At 39.7% G+C, this 22,303-nt stretch overlaps 1 protein-coding gene across 2 annotated transcripts in view; it reads left to right on the top strand.

Moving 5' to 3' along the window:
- The window catches only part of Cad88C (cadherin 88C), a 156,019-nt gene extending 134,399 nt beyond the window's left edge, over positions 1 to 21,620 (top strand). For both annotated transcript variants that reach the window (XM_090378192.1, XM_090378191.1), the window contains 15 exons: positions 2,987 to 3,210; positions 4,713 to 4,901; positions 11,356 to 11,469; positions 11,645 to 11,765; positions 16,068 to 16,360; positions 16,471 to 16,704; positions 16,795 to 16,883; positions 17,165 to 17,251; positions 17,459 to 17,527; positions 17,669 to 17,735; positions 17,954 to 18,081; positions 18,229 to 18,269; positions 18,447 to 18,510; positions 20,011 to 20,073; positions 21,094 to 21,620. In XM_090378192.1, the coding sequence (XP_090234318.1) occupies positions 2,987 to 3,210; positions 4,713 to 4,901; positions 11,356 to 11,469; positions 11,645 to 11,765; positions 16,068 to 16,360; positions 16,471 to 16,704; positions 16,795 to 16,883; positions 17,165 to 17,251; positions 17,459 to 17,527; positions 17,669 to 17,735; positions 17,954 to 18,081; positions 18,229 to 18,269; positions 18,447 to 18,510; positions 20,011 to 20,073; positions 21,094 to 21,442 (2,132 nt within the window). In that variant the 3' untranslated portion in view covers positions 21,443 to 21,620. The remainder of the gene's footprint in view (positions 1 to 2,986; positions 3,211 to 4,712; positions 4,902 to 11,355; positions 11,470 to 11,644; positions 11,766 to 16,067; positions 16,361 to 16,470; positions 16,705 to 16,794; positions 16,884 to 17,164; positions 17,252 to 17,458; positions 17,528 to 17,668; positions 17,736 to 17,953; positions 18,082 to 18,228; positions 18,270 to 18,446; positions 18,511 to 20,010; positions 20,074 to 21,093) is intronic.
- Positions 21,621 to 22,303: the final 683 nt, after the last annotated feature.

The following is a 22,303-nucleotide window of genomic DNA, read 5'->3' as shown; positions in this document are numbered from 1 at the left end:
GTGACCTTTTGGGTTGCCAGGTAGGCACTTTACCCACACGGCTAGCCCGGTCGCTGCATGTCATCTACCAACAATTTTTAATTGTTTGGATTAATTTTTTCAAAGATCCAAACAGACAGTTTTCACTATATTTTACACATACCTTATATTTTCTATATTTTCTATATATTCACTATATTTTACACGAACATACCTTATATTTTACATATCAAGTATATACAAAGGTTTGAAAAAAATATAATCATTGCAGATAAACTTGATAAGACTTCAAGTAAACACACAGTTTTGATTTTTCAGATTTTCAAGAACAGGTGGACCTTTGAAAGAAAAACTTTAAAAATACAGATAATTTTATTTTCAGGTCTGAACAACAGATGGGAACAGTAAGGAATTTTTATCTTTCAGGCACAACTGAATTTTCACCATTAGAAAGACACAATGTGGCCCCAGCAGCCTATGTGTCGTTAAACTCAACAACTGAATTTCGTCAAAAAAAAATAAATAATAAATAATAATAATAATAATTTCATCGCCTAACAAACAAGGTAACGCAGATGCGGGCCTCCCCCGCCCATACCGTAAACCTACAAAATAAACTTCCCAGAATACACCTCCCCAATTAAATCCCATAACTCAACACGCAAACCTAATTACACATTCACAAACTTTTTTGCCGTCACAGGCCGCTACCTTCAACTACCACCTTTACTCTCAATCTCCCCATAAAGAAAGTAGCCCTGAGGAAATGCAGATAGATGCCAGCCAGATCGCGCCCCGGCCCAAAAAAGTAAATTGAAAATTAAATTCTGAAATTACAACTAACTCCATCTACCGAGAGAAAAACAAACCTTTTTATTTCCAAATACCATCTTCCTGCCAAATCGAGACCCGCCCCCGCAAAATTAGTTCATATTGTTGGGACCCGCCTCTTTCTGGGTACCGTCCCCTCAAATTTAGTTCATACCTACTTTCATTACTACTCACCTTGCATCCTGTGGTGTTGTGTTGGATCGATTCTGAGGCCAGTTGGCTTCATCCACATTGTGATCTGACACTCCTTGACAAATGTATTTTGTAGTTTCTGGTGCTGATTACCTGGATGGACAGAATGAATCCTTCAGTCTCAGCCATACATTGGAAGCCATTTTATCCATGTGATCTTGATGGAGGTCTTCTTTGACTATCTTCCATTTGTGCTGTCGGAGCAAGAGGGAACTCCTCGGTTAGGTTGAGTGGGGTATGCCGCTTGTCTGTCTTCCTTATGGCCTGGTAGAGTGCAGCTGTATTTCTCGAAGTAATCCTTCAGGTTAGCTATCGCTGTTTTCTTTTGCTTGATGAGGTCTACCAGGCGCCTTCCTCCCTCTTTCCGAGCTACTGTCAGTCTCTCTACGTGTGACTTCGGATGGTGTAGGCGGCTTATAACCTCCAGTATGGTATTAGTCAAATCTGTGATTCAGAAGGAGTATGTTAGCAATGGGAATACAAGGTATTTATGGCTTTAACCGTGTTCCCTCCGTTCAACTTTGCTTTGAGCAGGCTTCAGTGTCTCTAATCGTATTTTTCGGTAAGGCAGGCCTTGATTTGCTTGTGCTCTAACTGATGAGCCTGCATCATCCCGAGATATTTGCAGGTTTCTCCCCGTGTCATGGCTTCGATCTCTTTACCAGTCTGCAGCTGGCAGTTTCTGCTGACTAATTTCCCCTGATGCAAACCGTGGGGTTTGTATTTGCCTACACCAAATTCCATTCTGATATCACTGCTGAATTCTTCGGTGATCTGAAGTAGTTGTGGAGTTGCTTCTCGGTTGCCGCGTAGAGCTTGATGTCATCCATCTACATCATGTGGGAGAGGGTGTACAGGTTTTTCCTTCCTCCTTTGAGGTCATATCCATACTTGCTGTTGTTGAGCATGGTGGATAGCGAGTTGAGAGCTAGACAGAACCAAAGTGGCTCAGGTCATCTCCCTGAAAGATTACTCTTCTGATAGGGATCGGTCTGGTTGTGATGGTCTCGACCTTGATGGTTGTACTCCATTTCGCCATGGTTGCTTTTAAGAAGTTTGTCACTGTCAGATTGACTGTGTAGATATTAAGCGTCTATATTTGCCAGCTATGAGTCACAGTATCGAAGGGATTGCGGTAATTAATGTAGACTGTGTATAGGTTGCAGCGCTTATTGTAGGCTTGCTCTGTAACTGGGCCATCTATGGTTAATTGCTCCTTGCATCCTTTCTGCCGTTCTGGCTTTCCAAGTGGTCTGATATCTTCTTGGTTATGCAGCTTGTCAGAACCTTGTACATAGTTGGGAGACAGGTGATTGGCCTAATTTCGCCGGTTTCTTGTATCTTGGTCTTTAGTTGTCAGACATGTGATTATTTGGGTAAGAAACTTTGGAATTGTCTCTAAGTACCTTATCATTCAGGTAAATTGCTCTACTAGATGCTTGTGGATGCAAGTGAGCTTCTGGTGCTAATAGTTGTGGACATTATCTATTCCTGGAGTTTGCCTGTTGTGGGACTTCCTGATTGACTGTTGTACTTCTTCCTCCCGAATCTCCAATTCTCTTATCCGTTCTGCTTCTATCTGGGAAGGGGGGGGGGGGGGGTTCGGCTATGTCTTACTTCACTACTCCATATGTTGCCCCAGAACTCCTCGATCGCCTTCTGCTCGGATCCGCTTCCATTTTTCCCGTCTTCTTCGAGACTCCTGTAAGAGGCCCTTCGGTTTTCATCGAAGATTCGGTTGTTTAATTTCCTCTGGGAGATCTCTTTGTATCGGCATAGTCTCTTGCTTAGTACGAGGAGGTGTGTCATTATTATTATTATTATTTTACTTTATTTTTATTTCTTTATTTTATTTCATTATTATTATTATATTTTTATTTATTTATTTTATTTCTTTATTATTACTACTACCACTACTAAATTTATAATCCATTTTTCTGGAATGCCCCCTCGTAATTATATATTTCTTAATTTTTTTTTCCAGGTCTTTTTGGACTTGAAACTTTAGATTCTAATACTGCCCGCGTAATGTCGTTTTTTTCTCTTCGAGGAAAATTCGGAAACTATACTCTTACGCTACAAGCTAAAGATAAAGGATCTCCAAGTTTGCATTCGACTGGAAAGTTTCGAATTTGTGTAACAGATGTCAACGACAACAGTCCAGTGTTTGTAAAACCTCCACAGAACTACACCATTCGCATTCCTGAGGTACACCAAAATATTTAATAATTCTAATTATTTAGACTTCAATGAACAAACGGTCTCTTTTAATGTTATAATAAACAATAATAATTTTATACAATAATAAATTCATTATATATAACCAGGTGGCATCAATTTATTGCTTAAAGCAACGATGGCGACCAATTGCATGCATAGGAAAGCTCGAGGCACACGAATAAATAGTTTACATTATTTAAAAAAAAAATGTATATTTTATTTGATTTATTTATAGTCTAGTAGTCACATATAATTGTGAAAACAATATAGTTAATTATGTGCAAAATTATAATTCAAGAGTGTTCTCATTATAACTTTTAATTATTGTTGCCCTTTTAGGCGCGTTGGCACATGCTTCAGCGCCTGTTGTCTTCAACACGTCCGTATCTAACAAATTGATCTCGAGTAGGCGGATTTTTATGAAATTTTATGTTTGGGTCTTTCAGAATGATTTATCAAGTCCACACCAAAACCCCATTAAAATCGGACAAATAGAAATCCGCCGGTTACCTGTATACTGTAGCTGAAACTGGATATGCTTGTTGCTGTGCACTGATTTTGAAGAATAAATGATAAATATGGCGAATGGGTAGAAATGTTCTCGAGTTCAGTATTGAGCATATGAACGTCTTTGCTAGAGCTCGTTTTTTGTTATCAGGAACCTAAATATATATAATCATTAATCGTTAATTTTTTATTATATTAATTATAGCAGAAATATGTGTTGTATTTCGATTCTGATTAAAATCTAGGAGAGAATAAGTAAAAGTAAATTAAGAAATGTTGATTGCATAATGCGAGTTACGTGTTGCTATTTGTTTACTTTATTAAATCCCAGAATGGGAAATAAGTGTTGCCTTTTAATTTTTATTAAACTCCAGGAGGAAGTAAAAAAAGTATTATAAAAAATGAATAAATTTACATTTTGAGATATCTATAATGAAGTGGAAATAATTAATTTTATGTATCAGTTAGTAATTAATTGCGTTTTCATGGAGAAATGCTAACAAGAGCTCCTAAAACTGGTAAATCTTGATTATTTATAATTCAATGAATAGCTGTGATAAAATAATTAGTTATTTACTTTTCCTCTTCTATTAATCACAGAAAAAATAATAATAATTTAAGAAAAAACAATCGAATGTGTCTTTATTAATACAGAATTGAAAGAAGTTAGTAATGTAACGCATTCCGTATATTATCTAACTTCTTTCAATTCTGTATTAATAAAAGCTATTTATTAATTTTAGTTCACACACACACACACCTATGCGATTCCCCCCCCCAGGTAATTTTTGGCACAAATGCCGAAAAAGGTTCTCCATCGCTAGCTTATTTTCTATTATATAGAAAATAATATAAACTATTATTTTATAAGTACTGTATTATGATTAGTATCTCTCATTATTACATGAAACTACCAAAATGAAATAAATTAAAATTAATATAAATAGTGAAATAAACGTGAAAATGTTGAAATATTTTCTTAGAACGCCACAATTGGCACGCCAGTGGTGGATGTCCATGCTCAAGACGCTGATATCGGATTGAATGGAGAAGTAAGATACCGTTTGAAGAAGTTGGCCAATGGCCATTGGGAAACTTTTGCCATCAACGAGAATACTGGACTCGTGACTCTGCGATCTCTTCTGGACAGGGAAAGACAAAGGGTTTATGAGGTAAGCAAATCTTAAGTAATCAGATATTAAATTCAGTTTGGATACAAAATGTAAACGAAGCCTCAGAAAGTGCAAAATAACTAATTGCAGCTGTAATTAAACCAAAACAAATTCATTTTTAATCTAGTTTTTATGATTTGGTTAGCCCTTTATTCAGGGCTAACCCTATTTGGTTAGCCCTGAATAAATAAACTAAATATAGTGACAAATGGGCCTGGAGTACTGGGGTCCATAGTTTAACAGATATTTATTTAAAGTATACCCAGTATAAAATAAAATAAAATAAAATATTTCCAGAAGCTTTCGGAACTCGTGTCCCTTTCTCAACTGATAAAATTTTTTTAAATTTTTTTTAAATACGCTACAAGCAAAGTGTGGCACGTTACTCATTCGTCATTGTTGTAGCACGGACGTGTGCTGCCTTGCGCCAGTGATCATCCATCAATAAAACGGTTGTCTCCAGGATTGGATGTATACGCATGCCTTTCTGGCGATTTAATGCCTTAGGGTTGTTCATTATGTTTAGTGACTCTAGCCATAGGCGGTGGCGAAAGTGTCGCGCGTGGTCCACTATCTCAAAGTCGCGCTTGGGGTCAAGATCGTGGTTGGTAGCCCAAAAATGTTCTGCAAGCGCGGACTGGTCAGTTTCGGCAAGCCGGATTGCTCTGTCGTGTTCCGTGAGGCGATCCTGGAGACGTCTCGATGTCTCACCCACGTAGCAACTGTTACAGGCCCTACAGGTGATACGGTACACTACATTGCTGCGTAAGACAGGTGTGACAGGGGTCTTCACACTGGAGACAAGTGAACGTAGGTTCCTACCTGGTAATTGTACACATTTTATGTTGTAACTTCTCAGGATCTTCGAGATACGTCCTGACACTCCTGGATAGTACGGAATGTAGGCGGATGATATGCCGACTTGCTTCGGAGGTCTTGGGTTGGAAGTAAGTTCTTGTGCCTGTAACAAGCATCTGTTTAGTACATGGGATGGATAACCGCATCTGGTTAAGTCCGCCTTCACACGGGAGATCTCGTTACGTCTAATTGTGTCGGTGCTGGAATGGCTCCAGGCCCTGGAGAACAGGGTGCGGGCAGTGCTATTGAGATGGCTTGGAGCGTGGCCGGACCCGTAGTTGGTGAATTGACCGCACCACATGGGTTTGCGGTATACTGAGGTCTCTAGATGTGGGCCTACGCGATGCACTAGCACGTCCAGAAACGGGAGCGAACCGTCCACCTCTGATTCTACGGTAAACTTGATGAAATTGGATAGAGAGTTGAGGTATTCTAGTAGTACCGTTTCAGAACCACGTGGTATTATGGTAAAAATATCGTCGACATATCTACACCACGTTGTAATAGGTGTAGGTGGGTTCTGGTGTATCTGTTTCTCCAGATCTTCCATGGCGATGTTAGCTACTACGGAACTGACAGGGGCACCCATAGCAGTGCCATGTACTTGTTTGTAGAGTGCGTCTTCAAAGGTGAAGATGCTGCTAGAGAGGCATAGGTTGAGGGCGGTACAGATGTCATCAGTGGATAGTGACGTCCTGGATTGGAGGCTTAAGTCGCTCTCAAGGAGCCTTCTGGCGCAGTGCACGGCCTGTTGGACGGGAATCGAGGTGAATAAAGAAACCACGTCAAATGATGCCATGACAGAGTTATCAGGGATTGAAATGTCCTTAATGGTGTTAATGAATTCACTGCTGTTTTTAACGGTGTGAGATGTATTACCTATAAGAGGCGAGAGGAGGCTCGCGATGTGTTTGGACAGTTCATACGTTGGGGCACTGCAGCAAGACACTATAGGTCTGAGAGGAATACCCGGTTTATGGATCTTTGGTAATCCGTAGAATTGTGGTAGTTGGCAGCCAGTAGCACGCAGAAGATGGTGAGTCGCGGTCGGGATCTTCTTATCTTTAAGCCATGCGTGGACAAGTTTATTAACATTTGCTTCCAGACGTTTCAAGACTTTAACGGGAGGATCAGGTAGAGGTTCATATACGTTAGGATCGAGTAATAGGGCCAAGGCTTTCTCTCGGTAGGCTGATCGGTCCAGCACAACAGTCCGGCGCCCTTTATCCGCAGGAAGTACAACGATGGAGTTGTCTTTTCTTATAGATGACAGGGCGGCACGTTGGCGGTGGTTGAGGTTTGAGCACGTTTTTCGAGTGTTGCGGAGGACTGCGGCAGTCTTGAATCGGATCTCGTTGGCAGTTTCTTCGGGAAGGTTGGTAATACTGGCTTCTATGCCCATAGCGAGCTGTGTGATGGGAGGTTTCGATGGTATAACGGCGAATTTCATACCGTTTGATAAAACACTCAGCTGCTCGTTGGACAGTTGTTTGTTACTTAGATTCAAGACGAAAGAAGTCGTGTCGTCTGAACGAGTGTTCGTCTTTAAGGAGTTAGTTTCTATGCTCAAGTTTATGAACTTGCGCTGTTGGCGTAAACGGTAGGTATCCGAGGTCTGACTAGCCCGATGGCAGATGGTATGTATAAGGTTTGTAAATACAATAGGCGAGACCTTACCTTGTATATGTTGTAACAGTCTGGACTTGTTGTAGTCAGCGTTCCTGATTTCACGGTGGAGATGGGATATCCATAAATTTAACGTGCGTAGGCTGAAGTTAAAGCAGGCACGATCCATATGAGAGTTGTGGAACGGGGCTTTGTATCGGAACCCTTTAGGTATAATTCGATTGCTTTTGCATCTGTGGGCGAAGCGTAAATGTTGCCTGTAGCGAGCTATTGAGAGGAAGCACTTTTGCAACTGTGCACAATCGTTGTAGGTATTATGGCCATAAAGTGATCGAATAGTGACAAATGGGCCTGGAGTACTGGGGTCCATAGTTTAACAGATATTTATTTAAAGTATACCCAGTATAAAATAAAATAAAATAAAATATTTCCAGAAGCTTTCGGAACTCGTGTCCCTTTCTCAACTGATAAAATTTTTTTAAATACGCTACAAGCAAAGTGTGGCACGTTACTCATTCGTCATTGTTGTAGCACGGACGTGTGCTGCCTTGCGCCAGTGATCATCCATCAATAAAACGGTTGTCTCCAGGATTGGATGTATACGCATGCCTTTCTGGCGATTTAATGCCTTAGGGTTGTTCATTATGTTTAGTGACTCTAGCCATAGGCGGTGGCGAAAGTGTCGCGCGTGGTCCACTATCTCAAAGTCGCGCTTGGGGTCAAGATCGTGGTTCAAGATTGCTCTGTCGTGTTCCTCACGGAACACGACAGAGCAATCCGGCTTGCCGAAACTGACCAGTCCGCGCTTGCAGAACATTTTTGGGCTACCAACCACGATCTTGACCCCAAGCGCGACTTTGAGATAGTGGACCACGCGCGACACTTTCGCCACCGCCTATGGCTAGAGTCACTAAACATAATGAACAACCCTAAGGCATTAAATCGCCAGAAAGGCATGCGTATACATCCAATCCTGGAGACAACCGTTTTATTGATGGATGATCACTGGCGCAAGGCAGCACACGTCCGTGCTACAACAATGACGAATGAGTAACGTGCCACACTTTGCTTGTAGCGTATTTAAAAAAAAAAAAAATTTTATCAGTTGAGAAAGGGACACGAGTTCCGAAAGCTTCTGGAAATATTTTATTTTATTTTATTTTATACTGGGTATACTTTAAATAAATATCTGTTAAACTATGGACCCCAGTACTCCAGGCCCATTTGTCACTATTCGATCACTTTATGGCCATAATACCTACAACGATTGTGCACAGTTGCAAAAGTGCTTCCTCTCAATAGCTCGCTACAGGCAACATTTACGCTTCGCCCACAGATGCAAAAGCAATCGAATTATACCTAAAGGGTTCCGATACAAAGCCCCGTTCCACAACTCTCATATGGATCGTGCCTGCTTTAACTTCAGCCTACGCACGTTAAATTTATGGATATCCCATCTCCACCGTGAAATCAGGAACGCTGACTACAACAAGTCCAGACTGTTACAACATATACAAGGTAAGGTCTCGCCTATTGTATTTACAAACCTTATACATACCATCTGCCATCGGGCTAGTCAGACCTCGGATACCTACCGTTTACGCCAACAGCGCAAGTTCATAAACTTGAGCATAGAAACTAACTCCTTAAAGACGAACACTCGTTCAGACGACACGACTTCTTTCGTCTTGAATCTAAGTAACAAACAACTGTCCAACGAGCAGCTGAGTGTTTTATCAAACGGTATGAAATTCGCCGTTATACCATCGAAACCTCCCATCACACAGCTCGCTATGGGCATAGAAGCCAGTATTACCAACCTTCCCGAAGAAACTGCCAACGAGATCCGATTCAAGACTGCCGCAGTCCTCCGCAACACTCGAAAAACGTGCTCAAACCTCAACCACCGCCAACGTGCCGCCCTGTCATCTATAAGAAAAGACAACTCCATCGTTGTACTTCCTGCGGATAAAGGGCGCCGGACTGTTGTGCTGGACCGATCAGCCTACCGAGAGAAAGCCTTGGCCCTATTACTCGATCCTAACGTATATGAACCTCTACCTGATCCTCCCGTTAAAGTCTTGAAACGTCTGGAAGCAAATGTTAATAAACTTGTCCACGCATGGCTTAAAGATAAGAAGATCCCGACCGCGACTCACCATCTTCTGCGTGCTACTGGCTGCCAACTACCACAATTCTACGGATTACCAAAGATCCATAAACCGGGTATTCCTCTCAGACCTATAGTGTCTTGCTGCAGTGCCCCAACGTATGAACTGTCCAAACACATCGCGAGCCTCCTCTCGCCTCTTATAGGTAATACATCTCACACCGTTAAAAACAGCAGTGAATTCATTAACACCATTAAGGACATTTCAATCCCTGATAACTCTGTCATGGCATCATTTGACGTGGTTTCTTTATTCACCTCGATTCCCGTCCAACAGGCCGTGCACTGCGCCAGAAGGCTCCTTGAGAGCGACTTAAGCCTCCAATCCAGGACGTCACTATCCACTGATGACATCTGTACCGCCCTCAACCTATGCCTCTCTAGCAGCATCTTCACCTTTGAAGACTCACTCTACAAACAAGTACATGGCACTGCTATGGGTGCCCCTGTCAGTTCCGTAGTAGCTAACATCGCCATGGAAGATCTGGAGAAACAGATACACCAGAACCCACCTACACCTATTACAACGTGGTGTAGATATGTCGACGATATTTTTACCATAATACCACGTGGTTCTGAAACGGTACTACTAGAATACCTCAACTCTCTATCCAATTTCATCAAGTTTACCGTAGAATCAGAGGTGGACGGTTCGCTCCCGTTTCTGGACGTGCTAGTGCATCGCGTAGGCCCACATCTAGAGACCTCAGTATACCGCAAACCCATGTGGTGCGGTCAATTCACCAACTACGGGTCCGGCCACGCTCCAAGCCATCTCAATAGCACTGCCCGCACCCTGTTCTCCAGGGCCTGGAGCCATTCCAGCACCGACACAATTAGACGTAACGAGATCTCCCGTGTGAAGGCGGACTTAACCAGATGCGGTTATCCATCCCATGTACTAAACAGATGCTTGTTACAGGCACAAGAACTTACTTCCAACCCAAGACCTCCGAAGCAAGTCGGCATATCATCCGCCTACATTCCGTACTATCCAGGAGTGTCAGGACGTATCTCGAAGATCCTGAGAAGTTACAACATAAAATGTGTACAATTACCAGGTAGGAACCTACGTTCACTTGTCTCCAGTGTGAAGACCCCTGTCACACCTGTCTTACGCAGCAATGTAGTGTACCGTATCACCTGTAGGGCCTGTAACAGTTGCTACGTGGGTGAGACATCGAGACGTCTCCAGGATCGCCTCACGGAACACGACAGAGCAATCCGGCTTGCCGAAACTGACCAGTCCGCGCTTGCAGAACATTTTTGGGCTACCAACCACGATCTTGACCCCAAGCGCGACTTTGAGATAGTGGACCACGCGCGACACTTTCGCCACCGCCTATGGCTAGAGTCACTAAACATAATGAACAACCCTAAGGCATTAAATCGCCAGAAAGGCATGCGTATACATCCAATCCTGGAGACAACCGTTTTATTGATGGATGATCACTGGCGCAAGGCAGCACACGTCCGTGCTACAACAATGACGAATGAGTAACGTGCCACACTTTGCTTGTAGCGTATTTAAAAAAAAAAAAAATTTTATCAGTTGAGAAAGGGACACGAGTTCCGAAAGCTTCTGGAAATATTTTATTTTATTTTATTTTATACTGGGTATACTTTAAATAAATATCTGTTAAACTAAATATGTAATATAATTAAACTGATATGTAAATCCCCTGGCATTTACTGCCATGAAGGGAATCTATAACTCACCAATGTAACACTTTATTTGGTATGGTAGGACAAAATAAAGATTTATTTATTTATTAAATTTACATTCTTGTTAATGCATAGATTCGTGTGGAAGCTTATGACCTTGGACAGCCCACGTCTTTGTCTACAGATCTTGACCTTACCATATTTGTCACAAATGTGGATGATAATGCGCCAGAGTTTACGGAAGATAACGTGAGTATAACTTTTCAACTTAGGAGTGTTTCAGAAAGAAAAACTGCCTTACGAAGATTATTTATTAACGTTTTTGAAATGTCCACTCTTATATAAGAAATAACCAAGTACATACTGTATACCGAGAATAAACTGGACTTGTGCGCACGTTTATGTTACGTTTATTATTTTCCAGCACGAGGTCATGTTCACTGAGAATGTGCCAGCAGGTCAAGAGAAATACAAACTCATTCCAACCGTTGATAAAGACGATGATGACAGAAATCCGAAACCAATCCCTTGTTACTTCGTCGTTGGTAAGTAGCCGCTTGTGACAAACAAAATATGAAATAATTGAGAATTTTCTCAAAAGAAGAATATACGAGTATGCATTTGTTTATAGACATTCGTCTTCTATTCTATGTGAAAATTCGTCTTCTGTTCCAAAAGGAACATGCAAACATAGCTATGCTAAACATTCAACGAAAGGAAATGTTTTACCGGAAATTGTTAATGCAGTATGAGTAGTCGCCATGAGCGTGTAAAATCCAAACCGAAATGGGCGAAGCTGTAGAGTTTGACAAATCTGGACGTGAGAAGTAGTGTTTTAGTTTTTTTTTTTTTGGTAGTTGTTGGCGCATAGGCTTCTGTGGCCATAATGCACCTCCCAAGGTTTTTGCAGTACTCTGATCCAAGCCCGAGGCGGGAATCGAACCCGCGACCTTTGGGTTTCCAGGCAGGCACTTTACCCACCCGGCTATCCCGGTCGGCCGTGAGAAGTGTGACACGTTTGCTGCATGCAGAGGGAAACACACCAAAGCATATTCATCAGGAACCCCTTGCCGTGTATGGGGGATATGTTATGAGTAGGAAACAAAGGTGGATTGGGATACAATGCGCTGTATCCAAATCCAAATGTGTTGATCTGAATGATGAACCACGCTTGGGAAGACATTTGTGACTGGTGCCTTAATCCGAGAGAACTGGAAGCCTGAACGTTCGACAAACTGCAGCTGAACATTTCGCTCAACTACGGCAGCAAAACAGATTGTGGAAACAGTCTTCTGATCAGAGCTTCCTGCTAGTGGACTTTCTCCGAAAGGGGTGAGACGATCACCCCTCCGAAAGGGTGAGTGCAACCTGTGGAGGTTGCACCCCTCCGAAAGGGTGAGTGCAAAACCTGTTCCTGAAGAGTTGTTAGTCAGAAGAGATCATGAATAATGCGAGATTATGTGAGCACTACTAGCACAATCCTGCATGCACAACTCGGAAAAAATAACAATGGTTCCAGCCGTATGTACAAAACAAATCCAACCTACCATGAAATATCATTCCCACATCTGGGGCGGGAATGTGTCCTTAATTTGACGAGACATTTAAAAAATCGATCATACTTTATACTGATTGTACCATTAGCATTACAATTAGTAGAGGCCATTAGTACTGGATATTAGCATTACAATTAGTAGAGGCATATGACGCACGAAAGTAAATGAATTTATTTATTCAAGCTATCAACCTTCACAACCACAGACGACAGCTTGTTCCAGTAATCAACAACCCGCTGGCTAAAGGCAAATTTCTGCACATCTATTCTACAACTGTCTTTCCTCAATTTGAATTTATGCGCCCTCAGGTGCGTAATATGAGCAAGAGGAAGAATCCCATCAGCATTGAGCTTATTCAAACCATTCAAGCCCTTATAAATCTCAATCAGACCACCTCGCAGGTGCCTAGTCTCCAGACGCTGCAATTTGCTTTCTTGGTAAGAGGATCACTTCGTTCCCCTCACCAATCGGGTTGCCCTTCTCTGTACTCGTTCTAGCAACTCTACATCCTTCCTAAAATGAGGCCTCCAGACCTGTACGCAGTACTCAAGGCGTGGCCTGACCGTTGCCTTATACAAAGGGATAATAACCTCCTTATCCCTGCTGGAAAAATTCCTGTATATCATTGACAAGACACCATGACCTGCTCTGGAAGCCTGTCTGCACTGATCAGAAAACTTCATATCTGACTGGAGAATTATCCCCCCCCCCTGTATTTTTCATTCTCCACACAGTCAGTACGTTTTTGTGGGGTTACCGCAACCCGTATGCAGTTTCTGGTGAATTAGTTACGCAAGTTCTCTATTATATTATTTGTAAGATCTCATTATAACCAATTTTGCCTACGTATTTGACAATTAAAAATGCGGTGGCGAGAAATATATATTATTCTCCAAAAATTAAATAACAAATACAAGAAAACTGAAATATCTCAAAATACTTTTCACACAAATATCTCTAAATATCTTCTTAAGTCTGATAGCGGGTAGCAAAGTGGTATCGTCATCCCCCCCCCCACACACACCCAATGGAAAAGGCCCCGGTTCGAATCCCGTCGATGACGCAAGGAACTTTAGTGGGCTTTTTTCACTCCGTGGCTGAGTTAGTCGGTCTCAAAGAGTAAACAAAGCGAATGTTATTTTGGCAGATATAATGAAATGGCCATAATTACTACGTATCCGTCATCACTACCTGCTTTAGCATGTAGTTTGATCGATATAAAGTTGGCAATGATTTCGCTATTTAAAATGCATCCAATTAATAACACCAGCTGTCTCAGTCAATAATTTATTGTTTAGCCATAACTAATTTATTTTGTTTAATGATGTTTTAATTTATTGTGTTTAATGATTTCAGGCAGTAATGTATTTTCTGAAGTCATTAAACGAAGGGAAATTTACTTTAGATATTGTGCACAGTACGGTTACTACCGTTTATTGCTGAAATGTGTATATATGAGCAGCATGAACTGTTCAAAAAAAAAAAAAAAAAAATTACAAGTGTACAGAATGGTTATTAGCCTCAGCACCTATTTAAATTGCATATTAAAAATAAATAATATAATTAAATAGCACTTCTCTCGATAAGATATGGTTGCTCAACAAAATGGGTTATCTTTCTTCCCATATTGCTAGATCGACAAAAAGGCATCTGACTTAAACTTGATACTCTTGCAAATCTGCCAAATGGTTCTGATCCTGTGCTTTTTTTTTTTTTTTTTTTTTTTTGATTTTAACGTGTTTTAGCCCAGCGTTTCCCAAACCTTTTTAGTCATGGAACACTTACGAAACACAAGTTTAGCGGAATCCAAAGAACTGTTTGCTAATATTTTATTACATACGACGTACTGTACATCAGGAGCATCTTTATTTCCATCACATGCAAAGCCGAAATTCAAATAACTCGCATCATACTTTCGTTTTGGTCTTTTATTAGTTGGTTCCTGCTTTTTCACTTTGGATTTTTGGGAACAAAAGGCTGCAATTGTTCATTCTCACTTTGAAGTGTGACAATATTGTGTTCGTTTTCATTGACCACAGTACCACTATTAGAAGTACTTTGCTTCTCGTTTTAAAGTTCCTTTTTTCAACCACAAATCCATGGTCACATAAATAATATTTCGAAATACTAATAAATATCAAAAAATAAATAAATAAATAAACAAGGATGTGAGTTTAGTTATGATTGGATTGCTTCCTCCTTTCCTTCAACCCGTACTCCAGGCTAAATCGCATACGAATGGCATACTTGCCATACTAGATCACTACATTGCTACTTTTTCGTAGGTGTCATTACCGCAACGCATATCTCTATGCAAATCCCGCCAAAATAAAGTGTTCCGCAGTCTATTTGATTGTTAGTCTATGCCAATATATTAAAAACTGGAAAAAAAATTATGTTAAATACTGTATTATAATAATACAAAAGTGGTGAACGCTACAAATATGCAAAATTTATTTATTTTATTTTATTTTTTTATTATTAATTACGATTTTTCGTGGAACACGAGTTCACATCTTACGGAACACTAGTGTTCCGCGGAACACAGTTTGAGAAACGCTGTTTAAACCTTTAAGATGCACTTCCATAGACCATTTCAAGCAGGGACGGCTAAAGGGTATACGGTACCCCAAGGCCGCATTAACTGTGGCGCCGTTCTCCGCCGATGCGAAGATTTAGAATGATTAATCTTTACAAATTGCGCCAAGGTTTAGGGTGCCTGTCGCCCCTAGGCCAGTTCCTACTCGACCCTGATTTCAAGAATGATGTGCCCAACAGGTAGCACAGTTAATTAATCACCGTCCGCTCCACCGAGTGGAAAAGTCCAGAGTTGGAACTCCGTCAATGACGCGAGCAATTTATAAGGATTTTATTCCCACGACCTGGCTGAGTTAATCGGTCTCGGGAGAGGGTTACATCCCTCCCCCTTGGGGAAACTTGGACTTTTTCGTACAAAATTCCAAAAATTTACTCCGGAATACACGCAATTTACATGCACAATATACCGACGCCTCATAGCCCTATTTGCTTTGGCATACGCAAGCATAGCACAAAATTCGAAATGCGATTCCCCTACCAGCATTCCTCTGCTAGAAGCCAAAGCTTGTCAGTTGCTGAAAATCAGGAGATAATATACGAATGCATAAAAAATAATGGATTCCCATGTTTCTGGAATAAACTGAACGTATCCTGAAACTCACTTTATTTTACTTCCTCGGAGTTGGCTATCATTTGAAATCCTGTGCTGTAAATGCGTAAGGATATCATTTACATTGTCATTTTTTATTTCAGGAGGCAATGAGCTTGGACGCTTCAAACTGGACATTTTTACCCACCAGCTGTATACCACGGAGGTGCTGAACAGAGAAGAAAGAGAAAACTATACCCTAATCGTCCAGGCATCTGACGATTGCTTTCATGAACCAGCTTACGTTGATTCCTTCAATCCCAGAGACAACTCTTTGCTTCAGGTCCATATCAGAGTCAAAGACGTTAACGACAACGCACCCAAGTTCATTAGCAAGACCTTTACTGGAGGTATTACGGCCGAAACAGACTTTGGGACAACGTTTATGGAGGTTAAGGTGAGTAATTGGCAAAGAATGACACCTCACGGCCGAAGTTGCTTTGTTCGTAATCCAAGAAACCGAATCTCTTGCAACGTAACATTCAATTTACATTTTCCCCCCTTTAGGCAACCGACGATGATATCGGAGCAAATAGCGTCGTTCACTATTATATTATCGGCAAGATCCAGCAGACTCTCTCCGAAGGATTAGGCAACTTGCGAGGTCCACCATTCGTCATTGATCGCAAGTCGGGCGAAATCAGTTTGAACTTTGATCCCCGCAAAGGCATGAAAGGATATTTCGACTTCGAAGTGTTTGTTAATGACACCGATGGAATGAGCGATAAAGCTAGAGTTTTTGTAAGTTGCTTGACTTTCGTTAATTTAAAGATTATTAGATTAAGTGATGTTAAATCGATTTATATCGCTAATGGTGATATTCTTATGTAGATTTATCTTCTCCGAGAGGACCAGAGAGTGAGGTTCGTCCTCAGACTAACGCCGGAGGAGATCCGAGAAAAGTTGGAAAAATTCAGAGAGTAAGTAAAAAAAAAAAAAAAAAAAACTGTTTACTTGTTTGACTGATTTGTATTAGAGTATCTCTTTCTGTAAAACCACAGTTTCCCTTTAAAATCAACGTTCCCGAAATACCTGTACCCCCTGTGATTAGCTCAATTTTAGATATTACGAATATATTTAATTGAAATGAAATTACAGTACTGCCTTAGAACTTCTGAACAAAATTAATTATTTCATTTGAATGAAGTTAGGTCGTTCGTTGCTGAATTTTTCTGATTTAAATTTTTTTACTTGCTGGTAGGGTCCTCAGCAATATTACTGGTGCCATAGTGAATGTTGATGAATACAAGTACCACGAAAATCGAGATGGATCTGTAGATCAAAAAAAGTGAGTATTCAGGTGAAATTTGTAAAGAAACAACCGGCCATTGGAGGACACTTTATATGCTTAATTCATAAGATGAATCAGATATTGTTTATACATAATAAGCACATTTAAGACAAACTTTTGAAGGGTGAGTTAAAATACTTAACAGATTATTTTGTCTGATAAGAAATATTGGTGATGCAGCTGACGGATGCTTATTTCTTTTAGAAGCGATCTGTATCTTCATTTTGTCGATCGAAAGGACAACTCAATCATGGACGTTACCACTGTCTTATCGTAAGTACTCGCTTTTCAGTAAAATATCTGAATATTTTACGTATTATTAAGTAAAATTCTCACCTGTCTTCAATTTTTTGTTAAAACTTAGCGATTTTATATCATGACTACTTAAGAGTATATTTTTACATTTTCTTCTAGGTTAATCGACAAAAACATCGATTTTCTGGATGAGCTATTTAAGGAATTCAACGTCATTGACAGTGAAGTAAGTGTATCTGTCAGATTAATTGTCTGTAAATACAATTTTAGTTATGAAATGACTAACAGTTTTTTTTTTTTTTTTTTTTTTTTATTAATGAACTGACCTTTTTAAGTTCATTTAAAAAAAAAAAAGTCGTAATAAGTCTAACCGAGTTTTAATTCATGTGCAATTAGGATATTTTAAATTTCTTTTCGATTAATATTCGCTTTTCCTACATATAGCCGGCTGAAGCTGCAGTTATGGAGTCTGATGTCGAAGCTCAGGTTCGGTCGTGGCTGATAGGCCTGTGCGTGTTTCTGGTCATCATGCTGGTTCTGGTGATTTCCCTGTGTCTCACCCAAAGGAGCAGGTACGTGGTTTGTATTAGCAACCATTTAATATAACGAGTCAAATTTTATTCTTATTTAAAAGTCCCTAATGGTTATTTTTAAGAGAAAATCCATTCATTCCAAATGAGCTTTTTTCAAAGGGAATGAGCAGTTTACCTTGTTTATAGGTACGAACGAAAGCTGAAGGCGGCCACTGCAACAGCTTTTGGTAAGCCACTTCTGTTTCACTCAATTTATTTTATAGAGAACCTTATCTGTGAGCTTCTCTATAGTGTATATTAATTCTTTATTCCAGTTGCATATTTACAAAGTAAGCTGCCTAAAATATAAGTTTTTGGCAAACACCAAACACGAAGTGTTTGTTTATATTTTTGTTTAATTTTAGGGTCCCAAGATTCGGCTCTAAACAGGGCAGATGTTCCGAATACTAACCAGCACTCGGTTGAAGGGTAAGTGCAAAGCGCAGGCAAATAAACACAGGGATAAAACCGTGTTTTCCAGGGTAATCGTCGCTTCTGTCATTTAATTAACCTGTTATAAAACATCCCTTGCTGTTGTTTCAGACTTTTCGCGAAGCATACCAAATGTATACCAGTATAACACTCCCCTTCACTTCGGAAATATAGGAGACGTCCCAATAAGTTTCGTCATGCCATCGTCAAGAACAGTGCATTTCAAGGAGACAAAAGAGGTGTCACCCATCATGACAACGGGTCACGAAAAGTCAAGTTTTATGGTTATTTTGTCCGTAATCCGTAAAATCTATTCTCCGTTAACTTTTTCCAAAGGGAATGGTAGCTGAGGCAATACAGAGGTGGGTGAATGGAAAACGTCACGAAAACTTGAATAGAAAAGTTTAGAGAAGGCGAAAATGTGGATCATTTAGTTAACTGCCTTTTTACTGATGGCTATCTGCACAGCTCACTTAACCAAGGAAGTGAAAATGTTTTTCGATTTTTTTTTAAAAATTTCGAAAAAACTCTCCCCTCCCCAAACTTTTGAATATGCCAATTAATAAATCATTTAAATTAGTTCTGAGAGAAAAGTAGGAGTGGTGGATGAGTGGCAAATGCCACAAAACACAAGCACTGAACGAATGAAATGAGCTTCATATGGTGAAATTTATCAGTGGATAGTAGGTTAGTTGGCCATCTGTAATTTCATGTACAACAACTTGGATTTCACTTTCACATTTTACAAGTGATGCATCAGCCTCTTAAATACAGATAGCGACAAAAACATTGAAAAAGAGGTATTCAGATGTGCCTGAAGAAATTCTTAATAAAGTAACCGAAACTTTCGAAAGTGTCGGTTACTTTATTAAGAATTTCTATATTAATTTTCAATAATGAATTATTATAGAGAATTAATAATAATTCATTGTTGTTTAATGAATTATTATTAATAGCTAGTCTAATATTTCCTCAATTTTTCTTATTTTATTAGTAAATTTCATTTACTAATAAATTATTTACTAGTAAATAATTTATTCTATTACTAGTAAATTTACTAGTAAAAAAAAAATTACTAGTAAATTTCAAATTAATTTCTAATACTGTACCCGTTATTGGGGGGGGGGGGAAGAGTCAAAAGCGGTATTATATTCACCCTCTTTTCAAAAATAAATAAAATAAACACTTGTGTACGTATTGCCCGCGGGAATCCTCCCCACGCCCTAGAATAAACGGCATTATACGTAACGAACTGGCGAAAGAGCCAGTGGCTTAAATGCAATTTCCGCAACTAGACCCCGTCATCTAATTGATATAGGACACATTGAGTTTTTTAGATTATGTTGGTTATATTATTAATTAATATCATATGATTGTAATCGAATAAATCAATTGCTAGCCTCTCTGAAATAATTTGGAGTGTTGCATTAAGTGGAAAACAGATTACTGATAATGTATTAATGAGGTGAAGCTAACAAGATCATTTTCCCCCCGCAGGTCAAATCCAATTTGGATGCATGCTTATGAAAATGATTGGTACAAAGATGGAGAGGAGATTAGGTAAAATATATTTTTTTTTATTACTGTGTTACTGACTTGCATTAAATTTATCATAAGGCGGTTTTGCCAAGTTCACTAGGTATTTTAATTTCGAAAATATTTGAGCGCCATTTTTTTTTTTTTCTGATAATCTCATTCAAAAGAAATTAAAATTATCTATAATATGTAAATGTTTTCTCGTACTTAAATTTGGAGTCTTATAAAGAAATAGATAAAATAATGATTCTCATTATGGTACCATGTAAGACTGCTACATCTTTCGCTGATATGAGCCGAAAGAGAGATTTCAACCTAACAATAGATCCCTCCTCCCCATCCTTATGGAACTTACTGTAATTCTTATCAACTTACAAATTCTTTTGTTGAAGATGGTGTGAATAAAAGGAAGCGGGGAGCACACTTCCTTTACAAAAGTGATGAAGGCCTCTATCTCAAGATTTTAAATAAGATCGAGGTCTAGCAATTGGGAAGCAAAATAGAGATGGAGGATTTTCCCCCTTGCTTCTAGAGACATTTCTTTTCAATGTATGCGGCGTGAATCAAGTTGTCAAGCCTGAACTGCACCTCATTAGTTGAGTACATGTCTAGCTAGTAGCCAATGTAGACCTCGACTGTACTAGTGGTGATACTTGTGTACGCTACCAAAACTACTTTGCAATGCCTGTCTAATTCTGTATTCTCAAGCCGGTATCCACTTTTCCAGCAAATTAAACTCACAATCTTCAACCAATCTACATGCAATCCTCACAACCATGTTTCATCCTTGGGTCTTTCGGTTCTCCAGCTTGAAACCACCGTGAAACAACTAGATTAAAACGCTTGCTTAATTTTTGTAATCAGAGATCTAAATATGGCATACGCGGTTTTACCGTACGTAGAAATGTGTTTTAAAATTATATGAATAATCATTGTCTTATAATGTAGTATTACTTGATAATTTCTTCCACTTAACTTGGTTTTTCGCTGATCGCAACCAGTTTTATGATTTTTTTTTTTTTTTTTTTTTTTTTTTAATTTCAGCCACCATTCGGATGACAATTCCTTAGACGAAAATGCTGTTGAAGACACCGACACCCCTCCAGACTCCTCCGAAAGCAACTCCCCTTATCGAAAGCCTTACTCTGCCGTTCGTCTCAACACCACAAAACCGTACAACGAACCGGGGAAAAATTTGTCCGTAGAGCGTCCATCCAGTACCGCAGCCCAGTCAGGATCCTCTTCAGATACATCGGGACATCATTCCAGGAATTCCAGTGATACCAATAAACACCAGAACGATCTCAACAAAGCGAACCTTCTGTATGGCTACGAACCGCCGCCAAAAGTTATCCACACACACATTGCCAATTTAGAAACGTCAGAATTATGAAAGATGTGCAACAGAAACATTCCCTGTGCCTTGTATAGCGTTCCATTGGCCAGCCATCTTTAGCATTTCTGTATGGAGAACCGAAAGACTGTAGATTATAAGTTCTCTAACGAGATTAACATTGACGTATTTTCTCAACTTTGACAAAGATGGTTTTTTTTTTAAATAGGGATTTTATGGAGCCAAGTGTTGCATTTCAATGACGTCATGACTCATGCTTTTAACACAATGTAATGTTCCATACTTTAAATATCAAGTTTCGTTTCTTACGAGATGCAACAGCTCATTATTTAAATGATGGAATATTTTATTGCTTAACAGATACAAGCTGCATTTTAATGATTACATTCCATTAAAATGGGTAATTTCATTATTATTATTTTTTTTATTGTTTAAATAATGTAAGGGGTGCATATCAAAATACTCTGCTGTTCTTTCAGTACGTTAAACACAACCCCTTCTCACCGTGACTCGTTTTCCACATCTTTAAATCTTTATTTGCCTTTCAAGATTCTACATTTAATGCAAATGTCAGTGATAACTGTCTGGGGATCTGTTTATACCACTGCTAAAGAGCAGGTTTTAACTCACATCGGTTCTGAAAATGACACTCCTGCGCCACAACTCTAACCCTTTCGGATGGGAAGAGAGGCGAAGGGGGTTGAAATTTTTTTAATCTTTCAAAAGTTGTGCCTTCGCATCAAAAAGAGCTTCCTTATGTGACTACCACAGTTCTGCTTACAAGTGCAAATACGGCAGTACTAGCGACCCAGACGTGAAGTACTTTGGAATTTGCTGCATTCTATCGCAACCAACAGCAATTGGTCGCGCTTTATTAAGGAAACACAGAACGGCATCTAG

This window comes from Mastigoproctus giganteus, chromosome 7 (assembly GCF_048544385.1).
Source record: "Mastigoproctus giganteus isolate SK-2022 chromosome 7, ASM4854438v1, whole genome shotgun sequence".
NCBI classification, from domain to species: Eukaryota; Metazoa; Arthropoda; class Arachnida; order Uropygi; family Thelyphonidae; genus Mastigoproctus; species Mastigoproctus giganteus.
Note: the sequence above shows the minus strand (reverse complement) of the source record. Positions and strands in the feature narration are given on the sequence as shown.